The sequence below is a fragment of the Gymnoscopelus microlampas genome (genome assembly GCF_963454915.1).
Source record: "Gymnoscopelus microlampas genome assembly, chromosome: 10".
Classification (NCBI taxonomy): Eukaryota; Metazoa; Chordata; class Actinopteri; order Myctophiformes; family Myctophidae; genus Gymnoscopelus; species Gymnoscopelus microlampas.
Genome location: NC_139947.1, coordinates 21,325,910 through 21,348,029, shown reverse-complemented (window position 1 = coordinate 21,348,029; position 22,120 = coordinate 21,325,910). Strand labels below are relative to the sequence as shown.

The 22,120-nt window shown below is 44.0% G+C and overlaps 2 protein-coding genes across 4 annotated transcripts; one reads left to right on the top strand and one right to left on the bottom strand.

The window, feature by feature from the left end:
- Positions 1–2,012: 2,012 nt before the first annotated feature.
- On the top strand, positions 2,013–2,999 carry LOC311054133 (3-dehydrosphinganine reductase-like; the record flags this gene model as incomplete). Its single annotated transcript, XM_084070012.1, has 1 exon — positions 2,013–2,999. The coding sequence occupies one exon, from the start codon at positions 2,013–2,015 to the stop codon at positions 2,997–2,999; it is 987 nt and encodes a 328-aa protein (XP_083926138.1).
- Positions 3,000–5,938: 2,939 nt separating this feature from the next.
- brpf3b (bromodomain and PHD finger containing, 3b) lies at positions 5,939–21,857 on the bottom strand. 3 transcript variants are annotated; one of them, XM_084069232.1, is made up of 13 exons: positions 21,516–21,857; positions 18,371–19,953; positions 17,823–17,979; positions 15,800–15,934; positions 15,219–15,347; positions 12,835–13,147; positions 11,854–12,129; positions 10,594–11,214; positions 10,438–10,507; positions 10,225–10,313; positions 9,609–9,706; positions 8,838–8,992; positions 5,939–7,286 (listed from the first exon to the last, which is right to left on the bottom strand). In XM_084069232.1, the coding sequence occupies exons 2-13, from the start codon at positions 19,924–19,926 to the stop codon at positions 7,103–7,105; spliced, it is 3,783 nt and encodes a 1,260-aa protein (XP_083925358.1). In that variant the 5' UTR covers positions 19,927–19,953; positions 21,516–21,857; the 3' UTR covers positions 5,939–7,102. The 3 variants fall into 3 exon arrangements, with proteins under 3 accessions (XP_083925358.1, XP_083925360.1, XP_083925359.1); XM_084069234.1 differs by having other exon boundaries at positions 10,225–10,310; XM_084069233.1 differs by having other exon boundaries at positions 18,371–19,950.
- Positions 21,858–22,120: the final 263 nt, after the last annotated feature.

Genomic DNA, 22,120 nt, shown 5'->3' with positions numbered 1-22,120 from the left:
AATTACTTTAATACTTTACAGATCAGCTTCACACAGAGTTTGTCAATGTTTTATCGGCAGCGACCATTGCTAGAAGGCAGGTAAGGTAAAAGGTATGAGCTGAGATCTATATTTGGAAACATTGACAATGCATCTCCAATCTGAGGTCAGAACTAATTGTGACGTCGCCCCTGATATAAAAGCTGATGATGGCGCAGCTCTGTTACTCTTTGAGGTTTGCAGTGTTAAGCTTTAGTGCACTGAACAGCACTCAACTGTTTCTTACTGATGCAATTACATTCGCATGTAATTTCATTGTATTGAATTCCATTGGCTTGATTTTTACTTCTTTATTTGGAAGATTGAGATTCCATTAGATTTACCAAGCGGAGAAGTCAAAACAAGCTATTAGCAATGGTGACAGATGTACAGCTGGCCATATTCACCAACATGCTTGCCGTGTCATTATTCCTGCTGGTTTTCATATACCACTACTTTGCCAACACCATGAAAGGGCATTTTGGTAAGGGTGCAGTGGTAGCGTTCCTGGGTTTTGACGTTCTATGCCTTTTCTATGCCTTCATCTCATCACTCTAGGTAGACCTACTCTGTTATAGTTAGCTCTGCCAGGCCGGAAGTGGAGATTATGTTTTTGCCCCTGTCTCCTCTGTGTGTGGCGACCGCTGGACTGATCGGCCTAAGACGTTGCACAATTAGGCTGATCAGCAGGCCAGGGAAGAACTAAGGAATAACCTCCACCCCATGTTTTTTTTTTTTTCAAATTGACCTTATGGTGGTGATATAACAGGCACTTAACGTTTTGGACTATAACTCTTGAACTGTAGGTCGTACAATCAAAATGTTTTTCCTGGATGCTTTGGATCATGATGCCATGCTCATTCCGGCCTGACAGCTGACAAGATGTTCAACCATTTTGCATTTTCTTCAAAACACTTTTTGCTACTACTACAGATTTTGTCCAAAACACACGCAGATTGGTACACATTATCTCTGGAGTCATGTGATCAAGAATTAATTATTAAATAATTAAGAATTGTTCCTATTCCATTATGATTGGCTTCCAAAATGTCCAGGAACAAAATGCCCAAAATCCTGAACGCAACGTCCAATCTGACCCACATTTTTATCACACATCGAAGGGCCTCTAAACAACATAGGGCCAGATGCCATTTCACCCAGTAGGCCAAGGAGGAACCTCCACCCCAAATGCTACAAATGTCACTGTTGCCAAAACATGATTTAGTTTTTCAAACAAATTAGGCAGAATCGTTTGCCTCTAATTGCCTCCACAAATTTGTGGACGGGGCTGATTTCTTAAAAAACAGCATATAGCCAATCATGAACGCAACATCCATTCATACCCAATTTCTAATTGCATGTAGGGCCTCTATAGACTTCCAAAACCGCTTTCAATTCCACCAAAGATGGGCACAGCCTGTCGTACAAACTATTTCCCCTGCAGCTTCCTCATGTCCTGACAGCTGCACCCCACGATTGACACAGCCCTGGGTAAGCAACCCATCCTGCCGGAGAACTGCGCTTAGAGGAGCGCACTTTTCTAGTTGAGCACTAGGTTTAATGGGTGGCTGTCAGAGTTTTATTCTGACAGTTAATCTGGACAAAATGTGGAATGTGACATTCCAGCTAAAATGGCTAATTGCACAGGTAGGCAAAATTAGCCTCACTAACAGAGTTGGCGGTGGTTACTGCTACGATACAATATACAGTAGATGACAAGGTCCGAGTTCTATATTTGGAAAGATTTACAATGCGTCTGAGCCAATCATAATGCGAGTTTAGAACTAATTGTGACGTCGCTGCAAATAATATAAAAGATGTTGATAATGGAGCAGCTAGTGTTTTTTGGTATCATTCCAATCTACAATTACCCAAGTAGTTCCTTTCAGTGTAAACAGTCAGTAGTTGACCAATTCTCTTTTTGGATCTAGGCAGTAGGCCCTTTGTTTTATACCTTTCATACATACACCCGTTATAGTTGAACACCTTTCATTATGCTGCTTGTTGTCATCGCATTTATTGTTGCCTGCGTGTTGTACATGATTTGTACTCGTCCCAAACCTCTGAACCTGAATGGGGCCCACGTTGTGGTGACTGGTGGATCAAGTGGAATTGGAAAATGCATCGCTATGGAGTGCTACAAACAAGGAGCTTTCATCACTTTGGTGGCACGGGACGAGACCAAATTGGTTGAAGCAAAGATGGAGGTGGAGAAATGTGCTATAAATGATGAACAGGCGGTGCTCTGCGTATCTGTGGATGTTTCCAAGTATTATCGTGAAGTGGAGATGGTGATAAAACAGGCTCAAGAGAAGCTGGGCCCTGTGTATATGCTGGTCAACTGTGCAGGAACAGCCATTTCTGCAAAGTTTGATGAAATGGAGGTTGATCGCTTCAGAAGTCTGATGGAGGTGAACTATTTGGGCAGCCTATACCCAACACGGGCCATCATACCCACCATGAAGGAACGTAGAAAGGGACGCATCGTGTTTGTGTCCTCGCAAGCAGGCCAGATTGGCCTCTTTGGTTACACTGCCTACTGTGCTTCCAAGTTTGCTCTCCGTGGCCTGGCAGAGGCACTGCAGATGGAGATAAAGCCATACAATATCTCTGTGACTGTTGCCTACCCGCCTGACACAGACACTCCCGGGCTTGCTGAGCAGAATAAAACAGTGCTGCTAGAGACCAGTTTAATCTCTAAGACCAGTGGGGTTTGGGAACCAGAGCAAGTGGCCAAGATTATCGTCAGGGATGCTGTGCAAGGCAAATTCAACAGCTCTGTGGGCTGTGATGGCTACATGCTTTCAACACTCACCTGTGGAATGTCACCTGTTACTTCTATCATAGAAGGCCTCAAGCAGATAGTGACCATGGGACTGTTTCGGACCATCGGACTCTTCTACCTGAGGGGTTTCAATAGCATTGTGCACCGCTGTATGATCCAGAGAGAGCAGGCCGAAGCTGCCGATAAGAGTAAATGACAATGCATCCGGGTGGCACAGGATAAAGCCCAGACCCAGGCCCAACCGTGGAGAATAGGGGTTTGAACCCTCTGGGCATCCAACTTGGTCGGGCGCTCCAACCAACACAATTGGCCATGATCCAGCAGGGGAGGGCGATCTCTGTTGCTGTTAGCTACTTCTACAGATTGGTCAGGTTATGCGGGCATGTTCAGCAGGTAAGAGGAACTAGGTTGGATAGCGTGTTCCTCTGCATGTGTTACGCCCTACCGGTGAAACTCCTCACTGTCGGGTGAAAAGTGGCTGCAAACTTAACCCTCCAACATAAACAACTCTAGAGATTAGCAGTGACAGGGACTAAACACCTCATTACACTAGGTTATTATAGTCAACTGAAGGAAATAGGCTACCTGGAGTAAGAGAAGTGCTGGGATGAGGGCATTCCTTTTGCCCTATTCGCAGTCCTCGAGGCAGTTAAGTTATCCTTAGGATTCAGCTCAGTTGAACTTTTTTTGGGTGGCCCTGCATAAGACCTCAAAGATACATCCCCCTTGACAGGGTTGTCCCCGGAGATGAATGTGACGAAACTACGGGAGCACATTCCTCAACGGTTTACATCACACCTGTTTCTTTGTAAAGGAAGCGTTCTATCCATCTCTCTACACATCTATCTATCATATACTGTAAAGGCAGTATTTAAAGTTGCTGTATATATTTTTTGGTTAAAACAAAACGTTTGTTAAAAGGTTGGAGGTCTATTCTGATAGAATAGACATTGCTATAGAGTGTTTGTTCTGTAACAAGGGTCTTTCATCTCGTCATCTATTTTTCCCTGCACATCTTTTTGTTTCATCACTTCCAATTTCATTTGTTTATCCTGTGTATGAGTTCTCTCTCCTGATTGGTTGGATTACATTGGTATCCCAACAAAATGTATTTTCTGTTTACTAAAGAGCTGGAGAGAGGGACCCCTGTTACTGAATAAACCCTCTAGCAATGATTGCTATCAGAATATAGAGCTAAATCACTTAATGCACCTTTAATGAAAAAGAGAATTTAAATTTAACTTGGTGATAACTAACCTAAGTTTTCTGCTCAATTGGTAGGGATTCCCAAACATTGTTAAGAGTTTACAGTTCCAAATTGGAGAAATCTCACTTTAAAAACCCCTATGACTCAACTCATACATTTCTTAGAACTTTGAACTTTCATCTAACAAACACCTTCATATGTCTGTTCACATTTTCAATGGAAACCCAGTGAGACGGTCATAGTCTATCACGGATAAACATATTATAAAAGCTTACTGTACCTAATTGAATTAATGTCACTTTAAAATCACCTATAAGACTCATAACACAGACATGTCTCAGAACTTTGAACTTTCATCTAACAAACACCTTCATATGTCTGTTCATTTATCCAATGTAAATCAGGTGAGAGTCATAGTCTATCACTGATAAACATATTATAAAAGCTTACTGTTCCTAATTGAATTAATGTCACTTTAATCACCTATACGACTCAACAGTAACAGACATATTGGCTCTCCTGTTTGCAATTCTGCTAGCCAGGAGTTCAGAGTGAAAAGTGACAGGGACTGGACATTATATCAACACGCTCCGACATATCCAAAGTCTTGCCTGGCCAGCCATGGCACGTGGGTAGATTTTATATGGCCTACAGCTTCCTTCCTAAAATGTATTATTTATGTCTTTTATTTATATTGTATATTTATGGCCCGCCAGTAATTCATTTTTGTAGACCTTTTCACACTGGGTTACATTTGGCTACACTGCCCTTTGAATACAAGACAATGTATTGGACTGTAAATATAAGAGCAATGCAGTGCATGCATGTGGAAAAAAGGCTGAAATAAGGCTGAATGTTTTTTTATTAACAGCACAGATGAATGGCTACATTTTGGCTACACTGCCAATGAAAGACTTTGTGTGTGACTTTATGGTCCAAATGTACAGTATGACAGGAGATGCAGTCAGCCCTATGGTGTCTTCAAATATGGCCGTTGAAAAATATCTGTGGACACCCCTGTGGTAGACACATCACAACAACCCTACTTTCAGAATGTCAGGCACACCTTTTTAAGTCAGTACAAACTCCCTCTCTCCTGTGCAAGAGGAATCAGAAAATGGCCCAATGTATAGAGTAAAAGGAAGCCTGCAGGCGTCAAGTGAAACATTTGAGGTTAAGTGAGCAGTGTAAGGGAGAGAGGTACCACAGGCAGACGCAGCAGAGCAAGAGGGTGTAGTAGTTAGCAGAAAGATGTATGGGGTGGTGGATAGATTCTGCTATCTTGGCTAAATACAGATGGGGGGTGGACCTAGCGTTGACGCCTAGGCTACGGAGCGGATGGAAGACGTTTAGGGAACTCATCCAAGAGCCCATCCCGGAAGATGAAAGGGCAAGTGTACTTACTAGCCTGTGTAAGAAGTTGCATGTGTTACAAAGTGAGACGTGGGGCCCCAAGGGTGGAGCATGAGGGACTGGACAGTGGAGAGATGAGGGTTACATGGATGTGTGGCAGGTCACTGTGGGAGAGAAAGACAAGCGCCTCACTCCTACAAGGTTATGTGAAGAAGGAAATGACATCTACAGAATATGAAGGTAGATAAAATTCGAGAGCTTGCAGATTTTATTTGAACACTGAAACTCACTGAAATTTGACCCTGTAACCTGTGATCCACACAAAGTGCAAATGTCAAACCTACAAGCTCTTTCATTTTGCAACATATCCATCTTTATACAGATATCCTTTCCTTCTTTACATAACCTTGTAGGAGTGAGGATAGAGGAGATAGGACAGAGCAGACTACACCTGAGACACAGCCACCGTCTGACCAAAGACCTGGCAGATGACATGATGATAACACTCTCTATCTACAGTATGTGTGTATAATGCAATACTACTACATACACAATGATTATAGTAAAGGGGTTTCAAAAAAGGTTTTTAATAGCATTTATTTCCCCATATGAGAAAATACCGATTCTTCAGACAAAGTATTGGCGAGTAGGTCAAATCTGCAGTTTTTACAAGCTTATAAAGGTGTATCCTATCCATTTGATGAACTGGGGCTCCTAGGAAGAGTTGACAATAAATAAAGTCTTGTGGCTGATGGTCAGCTTGTTAACTATCTGTATAAACCACTCATCCAATTCCTGTATCTGTAAAACATTGGCTGGATGTTTTAAAACCCTTTTTTTCTCTTTTGTTTTAAATAACAATGTAATTCTCAACTTCAACCAATAAAACTTTATTTCTATAGTTCTGTCTTCCATAAATAAATTATTTTCTCTGTATCAAAAAAAGAGAATTCATATATAAAGAACAGTGGGTCACTGTATTGCGTGCTTACACACGCCACAATGAAATTACATCAAAGACAAGCTAAATACACTCTGCAGCAAATTGGGAGTTCTCTTCACCTCACAAATATACACAGCCTTTAGTTTATCCCTTGCGGGTTGATTGCAATACGCATTTTAAAACCGCAACATTAAATTAAATTGGGTATAATACACATACATATATACATGAAGTGTGTCTTTACAATATACAAGTGTTTCTTTTCGTAAAATATTAAAATGTAAAAAGCTATTATATAAAAGATGGCAGTGATGCATTCATATGTCTTCCATGTTTCATATAAATATGTTGAAATCTCATATCTGACTAATTTGATTCCTTGGCAGTAGCATTATACAAAATAGAAGTAGTCTTATATTTGATCCAGCCACACAAGTCCAAAGTCAGTAAGACAGCGTAAGCGTCGTATACCCCAGAAATTCCTCAACAAGGAATTCATGCTTAAATCATCATTGGGTTACAGATACTTATCTTTCCATACCTGAAGTTATACGTCTCAAAATGACACAAAAGGCATATTACCACCACTCTTACAGTGAGACAATAGTGGTTTGGTAATGAGTGACAGACAGTCCAGAGTTCCCGTACCGCTTGCCGCATGCTTGTCACACCACGGCTGGGATCAGTATACTTAACACTGGCAGTGGGAGACATCTTACATCCCTCCACTGCTTTAAGACCAAGAAGAAATGCATAGTGGCCAACTGTGGGTGTGGTGTACGACATCACTGCTGCTCTACAGGAAACTGGAGGCCACAAAGCCGTGGTCGTGGCTGACTCTGCTTTGGTGGATCATGGCGCGGTCATAGGCCACCTGGACGGACTTGCGGATGCTGGTCTTGCGGCCCTCCATTATGCGGAGCTTGTCGGCCGTGTCGTCGACGCCCAATGGGGTGACTTTGTCCCGTGGCAGCCACTGCCTAGAGCGATACAAAATATTTGTATCGCAAATCACTCATTGTGGTCAGTCATCCTAGAAAACCTGGCCGCACGTTTCGGCCCAAACGCATTCGTGGTTTGCCTGTGCCCCATCTGAATAAAAATAACGTGAGCGCTGGCATTATTTTGCCGATACTGAAATCTTCTGAGCCGTGCACCCGGTAAATAGTTGATTACTTGTGACCGAGTTGTGCTTCTAGTTTGATTCTCTTTTACATCATTGACAATCATTGAGCTACTGTCTATAAGAACGGTCAAAGTACGCCCTGGCTATCGCTGATTTATAATTATTTCATCCGAAAAAACAGATTCATAGCAGCAAACCACACATGGACCGAAATAAGAAATTGTCTTGTCTTATTATTGTATCACAAGCAACAACTGTTTATCTGTTCACATGTAACAAAAATGGGTTTATGGTTTCATTCCCCTTTAAAGGAGTAGTTCACCCAAAAAATTACTTATTTTCTATTAATTACACACCCCATGAACGCTTGAATTCATGGAGATGCATTTGTTTTTGTCACATTCCTAAGCCAATAATTTGATGATAATAATAAAGATGCTTATGTATCCTGTAGGAGACACAAAGGAGACTCTTTGTGTCTCCTACCGGAGAGACTGCCGGTCACCAAATTATTGGCTTAGGAATGCGACAAAAAACAAAAAATCTCCATGAATTCAATGCTTCAAGGGGTGTGTAATTGATAGGAAATAAGTAACTTTTTGGGGTGAACTACTCCTTTAACCACATATTTCATCGTACGAAGAATAGCCAAAATAGAAGCGAGGTTGTAGACATGGATTAAAACATTAAATCTCACGCCTGAAAATGTCCTAATGTGCTATTTGTGAAACCGTGTGACACACACACTAGCGCCGATTCCTAAACAACGAACACAACATGTCAAATTCGGATGCTTTAGTAATAGTGTTCCTGCTGTTCTACATACTGCCAACCATGTGAAGAAATCACAGATTCAGGCTTTAACCTTTATCCGAGACGATTAAGATATTATGGAAGATGCTTCTGAACATATTGCTAGTTTGACCACTTCAAATGCTCTCCACTTCAAATAACCGAAAATATTATTTTTAATATATATTTTTGCTGCGCAACATGTTTCCATTGAAGACATGCTGGCTTCAATGGAATCCACATGACTGAAATCAGTCTTGGCGAGTGAGAACTTTAATCCATGTGTAGATATGCCATTTCTTTTTTTGCAATTTGTGTCAATTTCCGCTTATAATGACAAGCCCAAAATAGGGAAGCCAGTGGTAAATGAGACGAAGAAGAATGAGATTTAATTACATGAACCATAGTGTCCCTAAACTGGGTATAACAGCCAAACATTCCACAAAAATAGGCAAACATTTAGCAAAAATAGGCGAACCATTGATGAAAATATGAGATCTACAAGTAGATGGATTATTTGAACTATTGGAGGTACCATGAAGGAAGTGGTTAAATAAAAGACACAATGAACTTCAGTTGTTTCAACAAGTGGACAGAGTGTGTTGTTCCTCACCACGTCCTCTTGTTGTCAAAGAAGAGCACCAGGTACAGCCTCTCTCCAGCCTCCTCCTGTCTCTGCTCCCCCAGGAGGAGCACTTCTTTGGGAGGTACGGGGATGGGGACGCCGTTGTGAAGCAGCCCATCCTCAGGCATCTCTGGGTCGACAATCTGGGAAGAAGCAGAGAATAATCTAAACCTGACGGCAACTGGTTGGTGGAGGCATACAACCAGGAGTTTCTACTTGGAGCAAATGTACGATGGTGTTTTATTTTCAAACATGTTCAGATCTTACAAATAAAATCAAGGTTAGAGCCCATTTACTTCACTCTGCACACATTTAAAAAGGAATGGTTATGTTGGTTATATTACCTACATGCACACTTGAGTTTGATAACATGCTTCATGGATAGCAATCGTACACAAATTCTCCCTTTAAGAGCAAATTGCACTCATCTGCAAAACTTTATGGGCATTTTTCGCAGCATATCCTTACCTGTCTTTTAAATTGCACCGTAACATGGTGTCCCTATTTTTGGGCATATCATTATAGATTTTAGATAAAATATGTTCCAACAATAGCAGATATACAAGCTCACAACACGTGCGTCGCACTCGTGAGCTGGTAGATGAGCCATTTTCACCATGCGACATCGCTGTATGACGAAGTGTAAAATAGTGGTTAAGACGAAGCAAATAGCGGGTGCAAGTGATGTGCAATTCAAGGTGCCATCAGCAGCTGCAATACATTTTTTGCACGGTCATCCCGAATGAACAATGTACTTACCAGTGCAGGGTAGGAGGGATATCCCCGACATTTAGCCCACACCAGATCCAGAGGTTCCAGCTCTGTGTCCTCCTCTGAGGATGTTTGGCTAGCGTTACCTGCACAGGACAACACATCAAGTGACACCAAATACACTTGTTAAAAGTTCATAGTACAATCTGGAACCCAAAAAGAATTGCATAATCTCTAGTATAATACATCAAAACAATGTGAGAGGTGATGGTTGCGCTACGGCTTGCTGCCTACACAGCTACATTGTCAACTGACTTCACCTTCAAAAGAGACAACTTATTTCCTTGGATGTCTGAGCTTCACAATACCAATAGATTATGGAGAAGTCACAGCCTCAAAGACATTGTGTAGAGTGGTAAAAGAGCCCGACTGATATATCGGCCATTATTTGACTTGTTGGACGACAATGGCAATTATACAGCCTGTGTGTCCCGATTTTTTACCATGTCATATGATAAATGTCATTATAGGAACATTTCATATAGGCTTAAATGGTTAAATTAAATTAGTTTACTTTCTTTTTTTGTTCATATTGGTCAACATTTCAAAGGACTCTCAAAAGTCTGGTAATTGATAAAAAAGAAAAGAAAAGCTGTGTCTGTACCAGTGTAATCACAGTCTCCATTGACAATGTCTAGGAAGGGAACTTTGGAAAGTGCTGGTTTCCCCAGGCTTCGTTTGGGCGGTGAGCTGCTGCAAGACAGAACAGTACAACAGTCAGCCAACAAACATGGGAATCACTCATCATGTCATAGAAAATACAGCAATGCCCTCACTCTGGATAAAGAGATGTTCAAATAAACCTGTCATGTCTTACATTTCTTTGTGGAGAACAGGGCAGGGGCTGTAAATGCTGTCTTTGTGCTTACTGATCCCATTGGTAAGTCCTGAAAAACACAGGTAAAAGGCATCAAAACCAAGACTACTGACTGAAATAAGGACGCAAAGAGCAAGACAAAGCGAGGTGACTCACTGTTCTCCAGTTTATGGTTGGACATCTCCAGCTCACTGTCAGAGTTGACGTCTTTACCGGGGGTCTGATGCTCAGGTGTGGGGAGGATGGGAGGTCCCTGGGGGGTCTTGGATGGAGTGGAGAAAGGCGTCATGGAAGGGGTGGTTGCTGTGGAGCTGGGGGTTGAGGGGGCACTGGCGGTGACGCCCCCATGCGACCCTTTCCCGTTCGGCAAAGACTTGTCCCTCTCTCTAAAGAGTTTTGCTCCATTTTTTGCTTTCTTAAACAGTACGGAGGTGCGTCGGCCCACACCGGCGGTGGGTCGTGGCGGGGTGCGGCCCTCCGGCAAGCCGTTGACTGCCGCCAGACCACCGCTGTGCAAACTGGGAGGTGGCGATGGGGGCCGCTCCTTTGCTTTAGTGCAATCATTGTTTCCTGTGTTGATGTCCGCCGCGAAGAGTGCAGCGCCGTCGGAGCTCTCGCCTTCTAGTTTGATGCGTTTGAGGCAGGGCCGGTCTGGGGAAAGGGGCTCCCCGGTGATCGGCCGCAGGGTGGGAGGCTCCAGGGGCATGTCCCCCAGCCGAGGGGGAGGAGCAGGCCCGGTGGGCTCCAGCGTGGGGGGCGAAGTGGATTTGAGATCCTCTGAAATATGACAAGGGTGAAGAAAAAAAAAATCTCACTTAATTTAATTGCGAGAATTAATTTCAAATGAATGTCCATTTAGTATGCAGTGTGATGTGGTGGTGTAGTATTCACATTGGAGAATGACGTCAATTTGTGATGATTTACTTCAGGCACTCTGGAATAACCCTGTAGCTGTATGGAACACCTCATCAAGGCGAGTGAACCATAAGTTTGCTCTCACAACTGTAAACTGAATGTACACTGGAAACATTTCACATGACTGAATTGTCAGGTTTTCAGCTGCGCTGCAGCTACCTCAACCCTGGGTTTACCCTGGACTATGTTGTCAGGCGTGGGATGGTATGGCATGAGTGTACGTGGCCGATGGCGGTGGTGAGTCCATGAGAGTGATGTGGAGAAGAGGACAATAGAGAGCACTTGGAGAGGAGTTGTGAGGCAGCCATGGCTAACAAAATTCTGTGGGCCCCTACTTACTAGACTGGAGACAGTGGGGTGGTTGGGGTTGGTGCATGGGGGGGACCCTGGCTCAATTACCTGAGGACAATGTTCCGTTAGCTCATGTTCGCAACTGGTCGCATTTTAAAATAGTGGCTTTTATTATAGGAAAATGCATTGGAATTTCATACTGTCACCCACCTTTGTCGGAAGACGAGAGGCCGTTGTCCGCCTCTGTATCCTTCTCGTCTTCCTCCTCGTCATCGTCTCTGGCGTGTCCGTTGTGGAGGGCGTGGCGGGGATGCTGGCCCTGGCGGTAGCGGACGTTGTTGATCTCGCGGCGCAGCAGGCGCATGCGTCGTGTGCGCGCGCCGCTACATCGCATCGAGGTGACCAAGTCCAGTTTGTCCAGCAGCGCCTTCAGCTGCTCGTCCACCGTCATGTGCAGCCTGTTGTCTGGGTCCAGCACGCTGTCAACTGGAGGAGACGAACACGGACACCTGAGTCTGTATGTACCGTACCATACAGTTGAGTAGACCATCCCAGAAATACAACCTTCCCAAAATGCTTGCTAGAGATACTGTAAAATAGTGGCTTTTTTTGAACACTTGCAGCACACTGCCAATTATCACTTAAGGTTATGGTCCCTCTTCAGCCTACAGCAGGGGTTTTCAACTGAGACATCCTAACAAAGAATCAACCTGCAGACTACTGATGTGTTGGGTGGGGATATGGCTCAAGATTAGTGCTCGTCTTGAGTTGCACATAGTCCGTCTATTATATGGGTATAATGGTGGACAGGGACAGAGTCTCTAACCTTGCCCTGTACTTATTCTTCAGGTATGAACAAAACAAACACAGATATGCAGTTGCAAAAGGTAAGCTTTTACTGTAAGCAATGGGAATGCTGCCTGACAACTCATCCAGATCTTTACAAGGGGATGTGTTTTATACATGTGCCTCTCGACAGTATGTGTTGAAGCACAAGCCTTCTCAAATGAACACTGATAGTGATGTATTTAATTCCAATGCCTCATTAAATCACACAAATTCCAACAGTCGCGGTCTGTTGGAATTTGACTGCATACCGGTTACTGACAGCATGGTCAGGGACCGCATATTCAATACCTTCACGGACCAGCTGAAAACCCCTGGTCTACAGAAACACACAATGTGACCTACCGTCATCCCAGGTGCAGTTGTAGAAGTCTCGTTTCTGGGGTGACTCAGGGAGATGCATGCCACTGTCCGGGTCCAGGCCGGCGTTATAGGCCTGTCGCTGGGCTTGGCGCAGTATGGCTCCACCTAGGTCTCGGAGGCGCAGGGCGGTGCGGTGGAAGACTGTGTCCTTGGTATTGTAGACCATGCAGTTGGCCACCATCAGGTTGAAGTCGACCTCCAGATCGGCCACTGAGTGGTACGTGTGGGCCTCCAGTTTGGAGCGCATGGTGGTGAAGTCCATGGGTTGGCTGATGAACTCCAAGTAGTCCGGGACCTAAGGATGATGTTTGGCCACATGGGTTATTAAAGCAAAACTATTTTATCTGTCCTGGTAACATGTATACTGGTGTGCAACAAAATAATACACGTTTACAAAGTCAAGCACATTCCAAATGATAAAAATACCAGGTGCTGGACAAGAACATGTGAAAACTGAAAAATAGAGTCTGTACACTGATCAAGAACAAACGGATATTTATTATACTACCACCAAAGGTGATCTTTCGAGCATCATCTTCTACTTCAACAACTTCAACTTTGTCACATCACAGGTTTATAGGTGTTAAAAAAAAATCTAGCTCTTCCTCAATACAAAAATGTATCATATTTCTTTGTTATCAATTGTTTTTTTTATCAGCAATACAATTATGTTTGAATGGATACATTTTCAACAAAAAGAAGATACAAATACATACACAACTTAAAAACAACACAGAAGGTTAATTAAAATAATAATAATAATAACCCACCCACCCCTCCCAGTACCAACAATGTCTCGGAATGCAAGGGCCAAACACCATGCCTATACCTGTGCAAGGTCACAACACTGTGTACAACACTTAAACCAAGCCTTTAAGCTTATCTGCGACATTAGACCACATATCAATGTTCCTCTCACTTGCTCCATGTAAACTCGCCGTTGACAGTTCTAAATAAACAATATCTAAAAATGTTAAAGCCCATTGGCGAAATGTTAAGAGTATGAGGAGGTTTCCACCTCGTAGCTACCATTTTTTTAGCTGCTGTTAAGCCAGCAAAGAAGATGCGCTTGTGTGTGCAGTTCAGGTGTAACAAAAATGTACCATAAACCCCAGTAAATGTTGGCCACTTTCTATCTGGCTAACATTAGACTGTTGAACAAACGCTGAGCAGCGCCTGTTGCCGGGCTGTCCTGACAAAACAGGATGCCACACAGTATTACTTTTTGTCTCCGCCAGAGGTGGAGAGTATGTTTTCGTCTCCGTCCTTCCGTGTGTCCGCCAAGCTAACATTGGTCAAGCTTCACGTGACACGTGACAATATGTTGAAAGGGTGTGCTTTGATTGGCTAGCGAGACGCATGACGAAATAGAAACCTATAAATAGGTGTGTCACTTAAAAAAATCCTTTATATTTTTTTAAGTGAGCTTCCATCAGCCAAGCTAACATTGGTCAAGTGACACGTGACAATATGTAATATAAATAGGTAAGACAGGATTAATCAGGAACAGTACTGGCGGAGACCTGTGCTCCGAGGAGCACATTTTCTAGTATGTACATGAATCTATAAGACTGTGGGGGCGCTCTGCTGGTGCTGAAATCAAACTGTCACCTACTGTATGTTTACATTGACATGCCTGATGTACTACGCTGATAAATGATGTCTCACCTGCACCTAAGACTATATGCGCAAAGGTCTATGTTCTATATCTGTTCCTATTCTATTGCTGCACCTTACAGTATGTATATAGCAGCTGCTGTGTTATCTTCATGTATACTGTATGCTGCCATTTTAACTGCACCATACCATTGCCATTTTTCTTACCATGCACCCTAGGTATGTATGCATATATCATACTCTACTCATATCAGGAATATCTGACATGGTTTTACTGTATGTATGTATGTATGTATGTATGTATGTATGTATGTATGCATGTATGCATGTATGTAAATATATATATTTCACTCTACTTGAATGAGGAATATTTGAATATCTGACCTGTTTTTCCATCTATCCCTATTCTTTTCCCCTTTCCTGATAATTACAAATGATGGGAGCTTGTACAACAAAACGAATTCACCCACTTCTTTACACCTGTGATGTGACAATAAGTTAAAGTTAAATGCCAAGGAATTGTCGACAGATGCTGCCAAGCATCTCTACCACAGGCAAAAGTTGACTTCAGGTCCCACTCTTCATCTACTTCACTACAATATCCAGCCATGAACCAATCTGACCATAACAGTTTATGAAGAGTACCCACACTAACTCTTACCACATCATCAGGCAACTCACTGACTAGTCACATCAGAGCAGTTTCCTGAGATGGAAACACAATACAAAATAACTTAGTTATTCCTGACCTCTTTGAGGTCGACTGGCTCTGCAAAGATTCCAGCTGTGTCTTTCTCTTGTAGTTGGTCCAGTGTGGAACGCAGCAGCACTAACATGGGGGTCAACTGTATCTCCAGGGCTGCTTGGTGAACTTTTACCTGTAGGAGGTGGATTGCAAAGAGACAAGGTGAGAAAGAAGTTCAGAAAGGCTTTCTAAGAATATACCCAGCCTTTAAATTCCTTAAGGGTAAAGCTCACATTGTAATGATTATTCACATTTTGCAATGTACTGTAAAAGACTCCCCAACTGGATTTACCAATGTTTTTTTTAATGAATCATTCTTATACTGAAGTGTAACTCCAAAGACTACAAATAAAAAAAAACATGACTGTGACAGTATTCACTATTGGTTTGTTGAGTTATGGATGTATTCTAAAATTTGTCACTAAACGGCCAAAATCAAGCTGGTATAGTAAGGCAATTTGAATGCAACTGTTCAGACACTTTCTACTACGGTTACAGTGGTTCTTGTTTCTGAGGCAACTCCAGTGGAGCTGTGTAGCAAGCATAAAAACAACACATTGAGTTTCACACAGTGTTCCATGTTACCTGCTCTCGTTTGAGTTTCTCCCTCTTGCGGATGAGCTCCACCAATAGCCTTGCTCTCTCCAGGTCATGCCTAAGTTTCTGCCAGTACCTCAGGGCCTCTCTGGCTGCAGACACCTTCTCGTCTATCTCAGGCGGCTAAGAAGCACAATACGTTGCAAACATAAGACACATTCAAAACAAACGTTCAACAATTAGGTTGTTTTTGCATTTTTAAGGTTGGTGTGTTAATAGGCCTGGTCCGATTTTCACTCATTTTGGATATGGCAATACTGAAAAACAGAGAGTGGTCCCACAGTGGCTTCACTTACAAAACAATTCATTGTAGGTATCAGATATCTGAATGAACTGAAAAACTGACCAGCCACTTGTAGGGTGGAGCCACGCTAAACAAACAGCAGACATGTTCAATCAACAATCAAGGGGGAACAGAGCACTCATACAGGTGATATGGTGAAGGCAATAAGTCCACTACTATACGTATTCAAATCGCAAAATAATGAATACATTTGCTGCATAAATTGCAAGGAATAAAGTACAAAAAAGTACACACACAAATAGTCAAGTAAATTTGTAGAAACAATAGGTAAGATCTACTGAGTCAAACATGCTATTGATACATTACCTACCAGGACCTATGTTCACTGATGTATTCTGGGGTTTATATAAGTATCATGGTTACTGTGTTATTCCTGTAGGCTGACTCTGTACATCGTACAAACCTAATTCTTGTCTATTAATTTACTTCTACTAATGTACTTCATCCCTTGCAATCCTCCCCCTCTTGATTGTTGATTGAGTGACGTGGCTCCAGGACTGGACCTTGAATTCTCTTTGTTTCCATATACTAGTCCATACCCAGGGATGGTCATGATGTCACCCTGACAATCAACCAACAACACCGCCATCCACCGCAACTGTAGGATCCCATTGCCTGCTTCGACATCCATCCAGGCTACAGGATCATGACAATAGATCCCATAGCCTGCGGGTACCGTAAACGTGACAACAGATCCCATAGGCCTGCACAAAAATGCTAATAATAAACAGCTTAAATATGGGGAAAGTGAAGACTTCAACTTCTTGCATACGCCAATGTCCATGTGGACTTTCAGATCCATTGGTCAACCCACTGAGAACGGAGTGTCAGAGTTTTGTTCATTCAAAGGGGAATTTCGGACTAGACTTTTTCTTACCTTTATATGATATTATATCCAAGGACGAGTGGTACAGTAGAACATTTTCATAACTCCATACCGAGTCCACCGCAGCTAAAAACCTGAGCGGTCCATGATCTAGATCGCATATTTTAACAGATTTTTTGGGGGGGGGTGAGATCTGACGTTCATAATGACAGAACACTCTCCACGTGTTTGTCTTGAACACCCCCCACCTCCTGTTTAAAATACACTTTTTGGCCACCAGAAAAGAAAATATTCCACCGGATGGCAAATCTTTTTGTTACTCTACTGCGCGCCCTACAGATCTGGTAAATGGATTTTTTTACTTGACGAGGTGCGTCTTTTTCTCGGACTTGCAGTAACAAGTTGTAGCCTAATATTACTTCCCTCTTATCAAAAAATAATCATATTTGAATATTAAAAATAATAAAGTATTGCAATTCGAATGGGACAATAGAGCAAACCTGACAGCCCTTGACTACTTAATTATGCTTTTCAATGTTGGCTACTCCTCTCCTACGCACCTGTCTGTTGTAATTGATTGATTGAATACTTCAACAGTTTGCAAAGACAAGCACAGGGAAGTACAGTTCAATACAAGGTCTGTTAAGAGGATTTTAAACCCAAGAAAACACTGTTTCCATTAGGGTCCTTTGTACACAATTCATCGAAAAAGTAGGTGAATATGGCAATATTACAATTAGGTTATGAGCACAGAACATATCACACAAGCAGTACGAGGTAGTTTTGGTGGTAGGACCTTCAATGCATTTTAAGTGCATTTACAGGTGAATTCTATGCATTCCATTGTGAATACCAGGTGTGAAAATGTTCACCGTTCTGACCTGTTCAGTGTTCCTCTGGGGCTGGATGGTACAGTGCAAGCGTCTGACCAGCGGCACGCCACTCCTTGACTGGCGCTTCAGTAACCAATAGCTGTGCAGCCGCTGCATGAATGGGTTCTTCTTCCGGAAGAGGATTCCTTTGCAGATAATGTTCAGCCTGTATGGCAGAGAGGGATGCATGCAAGGCTCAACAGGGGCACTGGCATTAGCTCAAGCAGTGAGCTTAAGAATTAAGAAAATGTTCTCTCAGTAGTCAGTATCGGTCGATTTTGTACATTCAATTAATCTGTAATCGGATATCGGCCACAATATCGTGCAGTCCTCATCAAGCTAATCTTTGCATTATTTTGATAGGATAGAGAGACATGGCAGAGTGAGGTAACAAATTATGCAACACAGGTCTGCAGCCGGAATCGAACCAGGGTCACTGAGATTATATGGTTGAAACATTATCCAGTGAGCTAAAGGCGTGCCCCAGAACATTTTCTCTTGCAAGAGCAGACTCTTGTCTAAATCCATGCTTATTCAAAAAAGAAAGGAAATCCTACCTTTGTGTTGGTATTTGTGGCACTACTACCACTGGTGAACCAGTATGTTCTGCTGATGCCTCTGGGCTTTTCTTCCCTTTCTTTTTCCCCTGCTTGGCATCACTATCGCTCTTCCTACCACGTTTGGGCGTTGCTGGGGTTTCAGTGTAAGCGATGCGTCCTCTATTGGCCCTGCACCTGCCCCCTACCACCCTGCCCCCACTGTCCTCCTCGTCCGAGGCAGTCTCTTGGCCTGGGGGAGAATGGGCCTCGCAGAAGGCTGTCTTCTTGACGGAGAAGATGGTACCGTTGACAGTCGTTTCCCGCACTGGGTCGATCTTCATGAAGAGGCCGGCACGCTGAGCGCACGTGACGTGGAAGGCTGTGTAACAGTTGGCCTTATGGCACTGGATGGAGGCTCCGCGCCCCTTCTGTTTGCACAAGACGCAGGTCAGCTTCCAGCGGGCTGGGGGGATGTTAGTCACACCTTCCACCGGCTCCAAGAACACAGTGTTGGCGAAGCAGACCTCTGGGATCCAGATGGCACAGACCACATGCGCCCAGCGCCCGTCACTCGTCTGCTTGAAGGCGCCGCCGCGATTTGGACACAGCACGCAGTCGACAGGCTTCTGGGGAGACTGGAGGCAGCAGCGGCATAGCCACTGACCCTCTGGGATGTAGGGCACCCCGTAACACTCCTGGTGCACGGCCAGGTTGCAGGAGTCACAGAAGAGGATGACGTTGCTGTTAAGGCACTCGTCGTCCAGGCACACGCAGCAGAAGGCTTCGTCGTCGATGGTACTCTGCGAGGGCGCCCGGCTGCGCGCCTCCCTGTACGCCTCCTCCTCTAGGCGGTCCACCAACAGCTCAAAAGTGTCCGCTGAAACTGCAGAGTGACCCTCCGATGTGCGGCCCGTGTTGACCATCTCCAGCCAGGCGGTGTCCTCCTCGTCCATGTCGTATTCTGCCTCCATCTCCTGCTCCTCTTGTGAGCGTTCTATGTAGCGGTAGTAGGCTGTGGGCAGCGGGGGGGCCTCCACCGGCTCGAAAGTCTCTAGCACGCGGAACTTTGGTTCGGGGAGGCTAACGTGCGATGACGAGTGCAACTTGTCCTGTGAGTGGGGGCCGTGGCCATGGCTCTGCGAGGATGCGGATGACCTGGCAGAGGAATTTTTTGAGTCTTTCCTGCGGCCTCGTGGTGTGACAGGTTTACGGGTAGGGTGGGCGCTGCTGGCCGAAGGGGGTGGCTGCTCTGTGTTCTCCTTGTTGCTGTTGCATTCTGTCATGTCCTCTGCCATCATCTCGTCCTCCGTGATGACAGCCATGGGGTCCAGGATGGAGATGCGGTGGAGTCTGCCGTCCAGATCCACCTCCACCACCTTCTGGGCCTGGGAATAGGTCAGAGTCTCTCTGCTGGGGGACACTTTTAGGCTGTAGGGGGAGGGCGACCGCTGGCGGGCACCCCGACGCCCACCGAGGGCCCCATCAGACTTTCTGCCTCCAGCAGCTCCACCTCGGCCACCAACATCTCCTCCACCACCCCCAGGAGGCTGACTTCTCCGGCGTGGCTTCCTCATGGGCCTCCAACCACGCAGCCCCACCTGCTGGGAAAAAACACAGTAGCTATCAGACTACAACAAACATTACCAGTTAATGATGAAAAGTACATGGCTTAAGGTCTGATTTTTTTTTGAAAACTGGAGAAAAGTAGAAATCTTTAAAATGTACCATAATCTTTATGGTTCTAATGGGCTGGGCAATAGATGGATATATCAATATTGTGATATGAGACTATATTTTTGGATTATCATAGTATTTGTGAATGATATGGCATAAGTGTCAAATATTTTCCTGTTTTTAAAGGCTACATTCTTAGTAAGTAGTAGTCCTGTGTCCCACCTAAATTAATCTTGTTTACACATATTGTTAGAACTCAAAAATAAGGCTAACAGTGTGGTTATGCCAGACATTACAATAGATATAAGCATCTATTTCAGAAAGCGTTGTAGGACATAAACAAGCCCCTGCAAAAACGGCACACAAAATCATTAGCCAGAACAAACCTCACCAATCACATGGACTTTTATCAAGTCTGTTTGACATATTATTGACATGGTTAAGAAACATCAAGGCCAAACTCGTGCAGGTTTGTTTTGCAGGGGGAAAAGCTCTCTGGGGGCTGGGTTAGGGACGGCAAGTGTAAACATTCCTCCACACACTTGCACTTTGCTAAAACTATTCACAACTCAAAACCACGTTTCACCTGATAACCACTTGAATCCCAGCATCGGTATTGTGGGAAAAGCTTTCACAGAAAATAGCAGATCGACTTTCCCCACAATAACAGAACACAGAAAATACACTAGTTTTGAGCCCTGAGGGACTCTCATAGGATTTAAGTGGTTACGGTGAGTGTGATGACAGCAGGTGTGCTGTCAAACAGAGGCTACTGTTCACAGTCAAAACACTGAACCAGTGAAGAGAAACGAGTGAGTGGACTATAATTCACGACTTTATGTCATAAAACTGTTGGCAACTACTTTGAAGTCTGGTCACAACAAGACCAGCTCAGCCAACCAGCGTCCACGACGTTCAGATTGACTCACGTCAGAGCCAATAGGATTGAGGATCGAGGGAACCCGCCGCCCTCTGGCAGATCAACTGTCCTTATTTCCACAGTAAAATGTCAGCCATATTTACAGTTTTAAAACATTGTGGAAAAAGGCTCTACTAATAGTTTAAAACCATGGGAACACGTCTCGCCTTGAGCACTGTAACCTAACGACAGTTCACCCAGTGTGTTCGGCAGAGTTTCGCCAGTAACACTGGATCACAAAAAAAGTGTCTTTAAGTTATAAGGACAGCAGCAGCTTTTTAGCCTGCTAACTTTGTAGCACCAACATCAGCTCTCACGGGGAGAGCGTTAAGCCCCGAAAACAGCGGATCTACAAGCTCACAAGGCTTAGCGGACGCGGCGCCGTGTGAGCTTGTAGATCAGCTATTTTGTCGGTGCGCGACACCGGCGCGCGACCAACTATAAATAAATAAATAAATCAATCATGAATCCTCTCTGAATGAAATAACAGTTGAAACACTTCTACATTAAACAACTGGTTTGTCTCTCACGAGTCCCACGAAAGACACCGCGTGCCCGTTTCATGTTTACCTGCCGTGACAAGCGACTGACACGGGCTCCAGTCGCTCGTGCGCCCCGCTCTGCTCGACCAACTGACGGCTGTCCCACAGCTAGCGCGTTAGCAGCTAGCCAGTTAGCTCCCTCACACTCCCTTGGCTGTTTTAGAAGCCGGTTATTATTTGGCGGTTTTTAAAACGTGTCCGTAACTTCTCGGCGGCCCGTTCGGGTAAGACCGAACACCCGAACCCCGACCCAGAGCACGGCGGGTGGTGTGTGCCCGGGCTTTGAGTCTAATACAGCGGCTTTGCAGGTCGTGGTCGACCTAGTTTAGTAGTGAGAGGGAGAACTGCTAGCCTCAGCTAGCCGCTTAGCTATTTGGAGCCCTGAATGTGCGCATAGGGTACTCTGTTGCCTCTGGGATCAGCTATCTTCTTAGCTCAATGATTGGATTTGGAGCCATGAATTTTGTGCACACAGGGTACTCTATTGCCTTAACGGTTTCTATATAAAGCAAACACTTGCATAGTTAAAAAATAATTGTATTGTAGTTTGGACCTCTCATTTAAAAATATGCACACTGTTGTAGACTGTAAAATGTAATGTTGATGAAGCTATAGGCATATTTCAACTGGTGC

Excerpts from the sequence above, each read along its gene's own strand:
- brpf3b (XM_084069232.1), bottom strand. The coding sequence starts at position 19,926 with ATGAGGAAGCCACGCCGGAGAAGTCAGCCTCCTGGGGGTGGTGGAGGA. Across the intron at positions 12,130-12,834 it reads CAACTGCACCTGGGATGACG|TTGACAGCGTGCTGGACCCA; the intron begins GTAGGTCACATT and ends CGTCTCCTCCAG. Across the intron at positions 8,993-9,608 it reads ATCCCTCCTACCCTGCACTG|ATTGTCGACCCAGAGATGCC; the intron begins GTAAGTACATTG and ends GCTTCTTCCCAG.